This window comes from Castor canadensis, chromosome 8, assembly GCF_047511655.1.
Source record: "Castor canadensis chromosome 8, mCasCan1.hap1v2, whole genome shotgun sequence".
NCBI classification, from domain to species: domain Eukaryota; kingdom Metazoa; phylum Chordata; class Mammalia; order Rodentia; family Castoridae; genus Castor; species Castor canadensis.
The window spans coordinates 151,579,505-151,589,962 of NC_133393.1; the positions used below are offsets into that span (position 1 = coordinate 151,579,505).

Genomic DNA, 10,458 nt, shown 5'->3' on the forward strand with positions numbered 1-10,458 from the left:
GCGGGCCGCCGGACTCCGCTGCCTTCCCGCCGCCCGCTCCGCGCTGCCGGCGATCTGGCTCCGGCTCGGGCTCCGGCGCGGGCTCGGCGCGGGCTCGGGCGGGCGGGCGGGGGAGGAAGAGAGGGAAGAGGGCGGGAGGGCGGCGGGAGGGAGGCAGAGCCGGAGGAGGAGCGCGGCCGCCGCGAGGGGAGGGAGGGGGCGCAGCAGGGCTAGCGCAGCCGGGGCGCCCCACCAGGGCCCCTCTCCAAGCCCTCCCCAAAATATTCCTCCGAACTAGAGCTCCAGGCGGCTCAGCGTAAAACTCCCGGGACTTTTACCTCGGACATCGGGAGCCTGCGACGGGCGCTTCCCGGTTTTTACACGTGCGGGAACTGACGCGCGGAGATCAAAGCAGTCCGGAATAGTCCCGTGAGGGTCGGTGTCTCCACCACCCCGTTTCGATCCCCTCTGTGCCTGCTGATCGACATCAGGAGGGAACTTTCCCCTCTCCCACCCCCGTCCCATCCTATAGAAAGGAACTCGCCCCCCGCCCCAGCAGAACAGCAGCTCAAGGGACAAGACTGAGTGTCCCCCGTACAGGTTAACTCCAGGGCAGCATGCGGGTTCCAAAACCTCACGGACGTTTAGCTAGGGTCTCAGGATATCCCTAACCTTGCGACGTTGGGCACGGCCCGACCAGCGCCCCCTTGTGATCAACTCCCCTCCCCAGGTGTGATGGGGAGGAGATTTCCAGCCTTTGCTGCGCCAGTCCTGGACACAGGGCCAGTGGCTGACCTTGTCCCTCAGGTCCTTTCACAAGCCAGGGGGGAGGTCAGAGAAGGGTTTGGAACCTGGACCTTGCTCTTGGTTGGGTCATGTTTTCCGAATTGAGTTTACATGGAGAATGAGACCCATTCTGCAGCACCTTGCTTCTCCCAAACTCAGTTTCTCATGAAAACAACAAAAACTTCCTAGAGCCCAGAGTGCTGTGGCAGTACTGTAATCCCAGCTACTTGGGAGGCTGAGATGGGAGAGTCACTTGGGTCCACAAGTTTAAGACCAGCCTGAGCAACATAGTAGAATCTGTCTCAAAAAACAAAAGAAACAAAAGAAAACCTCTTCCTGAAAGGAAGATTCATAATCCACCCCATTCAGGAGGTGGGGCTCAATGACACTTCTCACCATCCAGACAGGAACACCAGCAGGGCAAGGACTAGCTGTCCATCTCACCCGCAGGTCCCCCTCTCCCCAGCACAGCTCAGGCCTGTCAAGATTTGCTGAATGAATGAATGAGTGAGTGAATGAATGAACGAAATGGCATTAGCCTCTAGTGTCTGTAAGAGGAAGAATCTGGGTGCCCTAGGGTCTTTTCTGCTCCCCTTTCTATCACCCCTCCATGCCCTGGGATCAGCTCATGAAAGTGGAGGAGATGGAGGAAGAGGAGGAAGGATTTACATTTTAAGGAGGATCAAGTCCTTCTGTTTTCTGCGATGACGGGCTGACAGGCTCATTTCAGGTATTAGTGGGTTAAGGCGGAAGGAGAGCAACCTTCTCCCTCAGAATGTCTCCTTGCGCCCTGGTTAAAGACAGCTAGTCCCCTCCTTTCACATAGGCTCACACACACTTCCCACCCAGTCCTGCAGACTCACCTTCATTAAAAGACTTTCCTCATTGCAATTTTAGAAGAAGAAAAGAATAGATGAGCAAAGGAATAAAGTGAAACTGCTTTAATTCTATCAGAAGAGACAACCACACCAAAATATGTCACACTTAAATACCCTGTTCTATAGCTGGGTTTTAGTTTGTTTTTTGCTGTCCTCCAACTGTTCGTTTGTTATTCTGTTGAGAACTTCATGGCAGTGCTTCCTCAAGCGCCCTTTTCTGCTTCCTTAGGGGGCTTTCTGAGAACAGCATCAGTGGTGCTTTTGCGTCAAGTCTCCTCCTGCCAAGCCGTCCTCCAGATTGCGGGAGCTCTGAAGGTGCCCCAACCTCCCTGTCCCCGTTTTTAGGCACTAGGTTTAAAGAGGCTCATCTCTGTCCCACTGGAACTGTGGCCTCTTCCTTGGTAGGGTCTGGAGGAAGTGTCCAATTCTCTCCCCTAGGTCACATCTCCTCCTGGATCCCCCCACTGTCCCAGTATTGGACCATCTACTCAGCACCCTCCTATCAGGTCCTGCAAACACATGTGCATAGTGCCTGTCATTTGTCCTGTGAAGGAGCTGGATTCCAGCCCTCAACCCCATCCAGGGTCTTATCTCCAATTCCTCCCTTCGCAGCTTTCTTTCTGTCTTAGCCTGATTCTGTGGTCAGCCAGCAACCACAGGTGCCCCCAACTCCCTGGTCTGGGCCAGACACTCAGTGCCCTTTTCAGAAGAGGACCAGTCTCTGGAGTCAGGTGGAGAGCAGAAGGCAGCTCAAGACACAGCCAGGCTGCCTGGCTGAGTCCTGGGATGTGACCAACCATGTAGCTGCACTGCCCCCTCCCCACCCAGGGTGCCTGGTCATGGGTTGGGCAAGGGGATCTAAAGACAGCACAGCTGGGCTCCAGGGCACCTGCCCCTTGTCTCTTCTGCCAGCCCCTCCCAAGTCTGTGTCACCAAAAATCATCCATTGATCCAGGCTTAAAATAACCCCTGGCATCTGCAGCGAGCACCGTGGGGCGGGCAGAGGAGCCGAGTCTCTGCCTGAAGGGCACCCGCCCCGCCCCCCGCTCCCAGTGCTGGCAGTTTGAGTGTGCGGGTGTCTGAGTGTGCTCATGGATGGGAGCGAGAGAATGCGAGTCAGGGGACTATGAACATCTTCCCCACACCATGGGCGGATGTGCACACACGTGTGTCCATGTGGGTGTGCCCATGCACACATGTCCTTCCCTCCCTGCCAGCTCTGGCTGTGGAAGCCTGGGGGTCCTGAGAGGCTGAGGCTGTGCACATTAGGGAAAGCCTATGTTGGGCCTCAGTGTAACCATTTTAGATGGTAGGTGACCAGTCAGCACTGCTGGATCTGCACATGTACAGCCAGTGAAGGAGGCCCTTGCCTTCCAGGGGCTGTTCTCTCTTCCTGAAATGCCTTCCCAGTCTATCACACTGGATGCTCCTGTTTATCCTTCATTTTGGAGCCAGACTGACTGGATTGCAATTTCTGCTCTACTAGGGCTGGTCAGCCTCTCTAGGCCTCAGTTTTCTCATCTGCAAGATGGGCAGCTAGCTCCTTTTAGGCAGGGCTGCAGAGAAGCCAGTGGACAACGACCGACTGCTAAACACCAGGGTATATGCGGTCCCCTGGGATGACTGCCTGCAGAAGACAGACTGACATCAGACCCCACTCACGAGTCAGAATGGCCTCAATCCTAAATTTACCTTCTTCCACTTCCTCCATGCTGGGCTCCCCGCTAGTACAAATGCCGGTACCAGGAGGGGGTCTGAAGGGAGGGCCCACTGTTTCCTTTGTCTCCTGAGAGGCAGCTAGTGACTCAGCCTCCAGCTGTCCGTGGGAGGGAGGGGGCGCCCGGGCTCCTGAGGTCACGAGGGAGCAGAGGAATTGAGAAACAGAGATGAGGCTCAGCCTCCCTTCCAATCCCTGTGCACCGCTCCAGGGCAGCAGCCTACCTTGCCTCCAGAGTCTCAGCTAACACTCTTGCCTGAACCCACCCCATAGTCTCCTCCTTCAGGACCCTCCAAAGGTCCCAGCGCACGTGCAGAGCCAAAACTGGCCATCAAGACTGTAGGAGGACAGGGCTCAGCCGAGGCCGCACTGCAGGGCCACTAGGCCAGGGGCTCCTTCTCCCTCCAGCCCGCCTTCCTCACTCCTGGAGTCAGCTCAAAATTCGCTTGGGAGAGGGGTGCAGAGGTCCTACCTACACCTTGTCCTAAAGTTGGGTGAAGGCCCGCATCCAGGGATGCGCGTGAGGACGGATCCCGAGTGCATGCAAAGCTGGAGAGCCAGAACCCGGGCTGAAGATGTCTCTCAGCGCTGGCCTGTGCAAGACCCTGGGTTCCACCCCAAGGCAAGAAAAGAAGAAAAAAAAAAGTTGGGGGCGTGGCTCAAGTGTAGACGCCTGCCCAGCGAGCGCGAGGCCTTGAGTTCAAACCACAGAACCGAAAAAAATAAACAGCTAAAAGCGGATCCCCGCAGTCCTGGTCCCGCCCGTAACCGGCTCCTCCCTTTCTCCTCGGCCCTCAGACTTGACCCCACCCCTTAGGCTTGCCGCTGGCCCCGCCCCTTTCCGGCAACCTCAGCCCCGCCTCTCCTTGACCCCGCCCCTCGGGCCTGCAACCCGCTGCCTGCTCAGCGCAGCTAGTGGGTAGACTGCCACCGCGGCGCTGGCCGCAGGAACCGCGCGGACGGACTTTCGCCTGCCCCGCAGTCGCTGCTCCCGCCTGGGGCTGGAGCTGGATCCCAGATCCTCTGCACCCTAGGCAAGTGGATGCTCGGGGGCCCTCTGCGTCCCGGGACTCCGGTAACGTCCGTTACTCGTCACACCTGTCTCCCCAGCTGCCGCACCCTGCCCGGGAGTCCCGGGAGGACAGCGCACAGGCCGGGAACACGGACATGTCTCCCCCAAGGTCCTCCCTGACTGTCCTCGTGACCCTGGGCAGTGGGCCCTACCAAACTCCCAATCTCTCCCTCCCCTCCAGAACTGCTCCCAAGCCACCCTCTGCTGCTGGCATTCCCTGCCCCTGGCTCTGCATGCCACATGTGCCCTTGAATCTCGAAGCACAGCTGGTGGTCCTCAGGAATCCCATTTCATAAATGTGGCCCAAAGAGATGCTACCAGCTTCTAGGCACAGTGCTGTGGGGGGCCCAGCCCTGTTGAGACAGAGGTGGCACAGAGTCAAGCCTTCCTCCCTAGCCTCACCAGCTGGGCCTCCTCACCCCGACCCTAAACCTCCAGTTCGGGGCTACCAGACAGGAAGTGAAAGGGGCCTGCAGGAAATGCCAGGAGGAACCGAGACTTCAGCCAGCCCCTGCCCCCACCTGAGGGTCCCTGGGGATCTTGAGGAAACCAAACCTTTCTTAAGGAAAAACTGGCCAGAAACAGGCTAGGGAGAGTGAGTCTGCTTCCCTCTGTTCCCACCTCAACCACTGGTCCTTCCAGAGTCTATCTTGAATCCCTCACTGAAAAACAAGACCAGTTGGGGAGAAAAATCTTTGAACAGTGATGAAAACAAGAGGTAGGGCCTGGCATCAATCCCTAGAGCCAGCCATTCCCAAGAAGGGAGTCGGGACAGGTAGCACACTGTTGGGCAGGCACACTGGACAAGGGCAGGAAGGCCAGGTGTAACTGAGCCCACCACTAATCTTGGTTTGTGTCTTTGGCCAATCCCTTTACCTCTCTGTAAAGAGAGGCCCACAAAATCCTTGCTCATGGATGCAAAATGGTCCTGATTATCAGGAAAGCGGCTCCACCCACAAGGGCCTTTAGAAAGGTCAGTCTTTGGTAGACTCTCCTGGGAAACAGACTGCAAAGACCCATGCTCTGTGCCTCAGTTACAATAGCAAACCCCGAAAATAGCCAGTTGCTCAGGTGAAAACTTGACAAGTGTTGAACCCCTCTTGGGAAGTGTCTGAAGACGGCACACCCAAGGTCGGGGTGGGAATCATGTTTACAGTGATTGAAGTTAAGGAAACATGCACCACACACTGAGGGGCTCAACAGGCCATCTCCCCACCCTGGATTATCGCCCCACTTTCCAGCTTGCCTACAAAATGTACCTTCTGGTTTCTTTTTAATAAAAAACTTATTTTTAACCAAACACAAATACCTAGCCACCCCTTTGCAGGTGCTGTTTATGAAGATCAAGTGCAGTATCAACGTAGCTCCTTAGAAAGTAACACCTAGGACAGAGGGAGGAGACTGATTTCATTGCCTGGGTGGTGGGGCCCTTTGGGAGGACTATGGAGGGACATTGTACCTGCTTCTTGTTCACCCCTCCACTGGTCTCTCCTGGTTCTTCACTCATGGGCTATTTGCTGGTGACAATGCTAAGTCTTCTCCCTATCTGGGCCTCAGTTTCCTCCTCTGTGAAATGGGGATGTATGAGAGACTTCTCCAAGATTCCTCCAGCCCTTCTATGGTGGTGGTGGAGACCACAAGCCAGGAAGAGAACTTTGCATCCAGCCCTCCATTTTTCAGAAGAAGAAACTGAGATCAGAGGGGAAACTGCAGCAGCCTGGGGGTCAGCTGGGATGGAGAGGTACCAAAGGTTTGCATGTCTGGGCCCCAAGGGGTTTCACTCACCCTTTTCACCTTCAGAACCTAGACCCTGGCAGTAGCTAAGACAGGAGGGTGGGAGACAGGGGTGTCCAAGAGCAGCTCAGACTCTCTAACCCTGGGATAGGGTGGGGGGAGTGGATGGCTGGGCCCAGCCCGGCCACCTGGCTCTCTGAGGATAGGGGCATCTCAGATGGATTCAGGGTGGAAATAGCTGGTCAGAGCCTTGATACGAATGTCTAGGTTCTGAAGCTTCAAATGCCAGTGGCACTGTCTTCTGAGCTGGGAAAGAGGTGGAGCCTACCGGGCAGCTCTGGAGGGCAGCTCAGGGAGAAACAAGCAGAAAACCTCTGATGCACAGACCAGAACATGGTCAGTGTTTCATAGGGGGAAATCAGTATCTAGGGTTCCACCTTCTGACTCCCAGTCCAATGCCCCTTCCATTTGGGCAGGCAGCAGAGATGAAGGCACAGTGCAATCCAGAACTGGAGAGGATCTTAGCCCCAGGACCCAGAGTAAGGAGCACCACTGCGGGAGGACAGCTTCCCCTGGGTCAGTGGTGAGCCTAGGGGCCAACACAGGACGGCCAAGTGAGCCCAGTACTTGGGGCCCAGGCCACAGAGATGAGGGGAAGGCAGGTCATGGATGGAAGAGCACAGGAGGAACCTCAGGTCCATCTGATTCAAAGTCACAGGCGTGCCCTGGCCTCTCTTCGAAGGAGCCTCCTATAGGTCCTGGGCCCCGTCCTGTGCCTCCCTGAGTGGACTGTGCCTCAGATGCAGCTGGGCCCCAGGTGGTTCCTAAGGGAGTGTTCTGCCTGGGTGTTCCTTTAGCTTGAGCTTGGAGTCCAGCCTCAGAGTCTGCAGACCTCCTTCCAAATGCAGCCTGAGGCTCTAGAAGTTGCTACCAGGTTGGAAATGCTCTCTTAGGTCCCAGCAGATTTGGGCCAAGTCCAGGGTAGATCCTAGGACACAGATATCTGAGAATTCATTCCGCACAATCTTCTTTTTCCCTGGTCATTTCTAAAAACAAATAACCTTGGGGCTGGGGGTGAAGGTCGGTTAGAGCACTTGCCCAGCATGAGCAAGGTTCTGTGTCTGATCCCCAGCACCAAAATTAATAATAATAAAAAATGTAAAAAGTTACAAATAATCTTGTACTAAGTCTTAAAGTGAAACTGTCAGCTCATTGCTGCTACTTGCATCAGTTTAAAAGCAGGACAATTCTGAGAGCAAGTGTTAAAGAAATACAACACTTAGTTACAAATTAAGCATCCTCCCACTTAGTCTTTTTTTCAGATTAATTTTGGCTTAATAGTAGCTTCCCCCTATAAAAGAAAAATCTCTTACTCATAGTGCATGTACTAGTCTGTTTTGCATTACTATAACAGAATGCCTGAGGATGGGTAACTTTATAAAGAAAAGAGATTGGGCTGGAGGTGTGACTCAAGTGGTAGAGTGCAAGTGCAAAGCCCTGAGTTCAAATCCCAGTACCATCAAAGGAGTGGGGCAGAAAGAAGAGATTTATTTAGCTCACAGTTCTAAAGGTTCAAGGGCCCACATCTGGTATGGCCTTCTTGCTGGCAAAGTCCAAAGTGGCACAGGAATCACTTGGCAAGACACAGGGTATGTCTTTTCTGGTCTCTCTCCTTACAAAAGTCACCAGTGTTCAATCATGGGAGCTCCATCCTGATGACCTTGTCTAGTCCTAGTCACCCCCAAAGGTCCCACCTCTGAACCCCAAAGTGAGATTAAATTTTCAGCCTTCTAATACCTCACAACAAGGGTTAAACTTCGACACATGAAGCCTTAGGAGACACACTGAAACCATAGCTAAACCATGGCACACGAAGCCCTTCAAAAACACAGGAGCGCCACACAGTCCTCAAGACCGTCAGAGGTGTTCACACAAGCAACTGCAAGCTGGCTGGAGCCACACTGTGCCCGGAAGGGCCTATGGTTTTGCAGCGGTCAGCTGAGAGCAGTGTGGCACCCAAGCAAAGGGTGGTAGCACTGGGGTGAAGAGCTGAATTCAGTTTTCAAGAAGCAGGGCGGAGCCCCCGCCTGCCCCTGCACTGCTACTGCTGCTCAGGACCTGCAGTCTTGGTGGTCACTAGCTCAGTGGAGCCCAGTTCTGTGGCCGGCACAGGGACACTGTGGCCTGGTGGGGTGGTATCTGAATCTTCTCTGGGTAGAGGCCAGACAGGAGCTGAGGCATCAAGGGTTCGTGAAGAGGGGACAAAGATGTTGTCCAGGGGCTCTGAGGTGGACAGAGTACCGGATATGAAGGATCAGGATTGAGTCACAGCTTTCCCTACTCCCTGTTCTGGAAGCTTCCTCCTGAGAGACAGCTGTCAGTGGAGGGAGCCCTATTGTAGGGTGGGGAGGAGTGGCCCGTGACAGGCCCCAGGATGGGAAATGCTGAGTTCAGAGGCCAGACAGGGGACAGTGCTGTCAGGGAGAGGTGGGAAATCCAGTCTGGTCATCCCACAGATGACACAGTGGCCCATGTGTCTCTTTCTTCTTCAGCCCTGGGTCCCCAGCCTGGACGAGGGGCTGGCTCCCTGAGATCCGCAGAGCAAACGTCCTCCGTGGTCCGTGTCATCCCTCAGCCCTGTCTCCCAGTTGGAAACTCCCCTACTCCCCAAGGGCCATGTGCCCCCTAGGCCGCCCCTACCCCAGCCCATGTGACCCACTGCCATAGAGCAATGCCATGTGGCTCCCCTAAACGCGGGACTCACCGTCCTGGCCTCCGGCTGGGGCCTTGGAGGATGCTGTGCTGCGCAGGTTCCTCCACCTCCAGCTCACCAGGGCCACCAGGGCCAGGGCCAGCGCCAGGCCCAGCAGCGCGGGGGCGCCGAAGAGCAGCCCGGGCAGGGGCAGCACGGCCTGGGGCCCGGTTCCCGCGCCCACCGACTCCTGCGGTTGCAGCGCCGTCCCCGGCGCCTGGCTGCTGGCCGCGGATGCTGGTGGAGGGGACGGTGAGGGAGGGCGGGGAGCAGAGGGAGGGGACGGCCGAGGGTCGGAGGGAGGCGACACTGCGCAGAGAGGAGGGACAGCAGGTGGGGTGGACGTGGGGAGGGGGAGAGAGGGGTGGTGAGGGCCACGCCATGGCCGCCGGCCCCATGGGACCCGCATCAGCTCGCGCCCTGAGTCCTGGGGGGCGGCACCCTCCTCCCCCGGGGCCCCCTTACCGCGTCCCGGCTCGGGCGTGCGGAGCAGCCTGCAGGCCACGCAGTGCCGCACCAGCGGGTCGAAGCACTCGGCCTGGACGCACGGGGTGGGCGCCGGCCCGTCCCTGCCCCTGCGGCTCCGGGCCGCGCGCCGCGCAGTGCCCATTCCTCCGGCCGCGCGCAGCTGGGACAGTTCTGGGCTTGGCCTCCGGGGCCCTGGGGAGGAAACCCCGAGGCACCACCCCCGCCCCGCCCCGCCCCGCGTGCGGACTGCGCTTGCCAGGGCCCAGGGCCCCGCACCCTAGACCTTGTCTTTCACCTGTGGTTCCCCCATTCAGCCACTCAGCCATCACCCCAGACCCCAGCTGGGCGGGCCCTGTGAGGGGCCCTGGGACTCACAGGGGTTCAGACCAGAGCCTGCTCTTGGGCAGGCAGGGAGGTGGCCCCTGCGGTCAGGACACAGACCCGGTGGTGGCCGTCTCTGCTTTGCCTCACCAGTGCCAGCCATGACCCCAAGGGCTCCCACCAGCCAGTTTTTCCCCAGTCCCTCTTGCCTCCTGCTCTGCCCTTCCCAGGCAGAGCTGGCTCAGGCCTGGACCCCTCCCCAGGGACCACCTTGTAAAGCCCCCAGTTGCACGTGTGCCTGCCAGGGGACTCCCACACCCGTGGCCATATGCAGGGAAGATACATGATGTCTCACAGCCTAGCCCGACCTCAACTCCCTGTCCCCTTTGGCAGCAGCAGAGACAAGCGGCGAGGCTCCCAGTATGGCATGGGAGCCAGTGGGTGCGGGGGCCCGGCCTGAGGCCCACCAGCACAGGTCACTACAGAAGAGGGCAGGGAGGCTGTGTGGAGGAAGTGATGTTGAGGTGTTGGAGTGAAGTCTAGGGGATGGTGATGGAGTGGAGGTTGCGTGCCAGCAAGGTCCTAGGCCCAAACAGGAAGGCCAAGGAATGCTGCGACCAGAGGGCCAGGCTGGGACCTTGACTGGATCGTTAGGCAGCTTGGGCTCTGGCTGGAGGACAGTGGGGAGCTGTGCATGGCTTTGAGCAGGCAGGGATCCAGTAAGATGTGCAGATTAGCAAAGAATCTATGG

The 10,458-nt window shown here is 57.2% G+C and overlaps 1 protein-coding gene across 4 annotated transcripts; it reads right to left on the reverse strand.

Moving 5' to 3' along the window:
* Positions 1-84: 84 nt before the first annotated feature.
* On the reverse strand, positions 85-9,543 carry Tnfrsf13c (TNF receptor superfamily member 13C). Of its 4 annotated transcripts, XR_012451013.1 has the most exons (4): positions 9,384-9,543; positions 8,931-9,227; positions 5,742-8,449; positions 4,223-5,094 (listed from the first exon to the last, which is right to left on the reverse strand). XR_012451013.1 is itself a non-coding variant. In XM_074084588.1 (3 exons), the coding sequence occupies exons 1-3, from the start codon at positions 9,526-9,528 to the stop codon at positions 386-388; spliced, it is 513 nt and encodes a 170-aa protein (XP_073940689.1). In that variant the 5' UTR covers positions 9,529-9,543; the 3' UTR covers positions 85-385. The 4 variants fall into 4 exon arrangements, 2 of the variants coding, with proteins under 2 accessions (XP_073940689.1, XP_020023806.1); XM_074084588.1 differs by lacking the exons at positions 4,223-5,094; positions 5,742-8,449 and adding an exon at positions 85-456; XR_012451014.1 differs by lacking the exons at positions 4,223-5,094; positions 5,742-8,449; positions 8,931-9,227; positions 9,384-9,543 and adding exons at positions 86-456; positions 3,336-3,491; positions 3,585-3,826.
* Positions 9,544-10,458: the final 915 nt, after the last annotated feature.

What these genes read in the sequence shown, in the direction of transcription:
- Tnfrsf13c (XM_020168217.2), bottom strand. Translation starts at nt 9,528, where the DNA reads ATGGGCACTGCGCGGCGCGCGGCCCGGAGCCGCAGGGGCAGGGACGGG. An exon ending in CACGCCCGAGCCGGGACGCG is followed by an intron (nt 9,228 to 9,383) that starts GTAAGGGGGCCC and finishes CTCTCTGCGCAG; the next exon opens with TGTCGCCTCCCTCCGACCCT. An exon ending in CCCAGCCGGAGGCCAGGACG is followed by an intron (nt 8,450 to 8,930) that starts GTGAGTCCCGCG and finishes TGTCCACCTCAG; the next exon opens with AGCCCCTGGACAACATCTTT.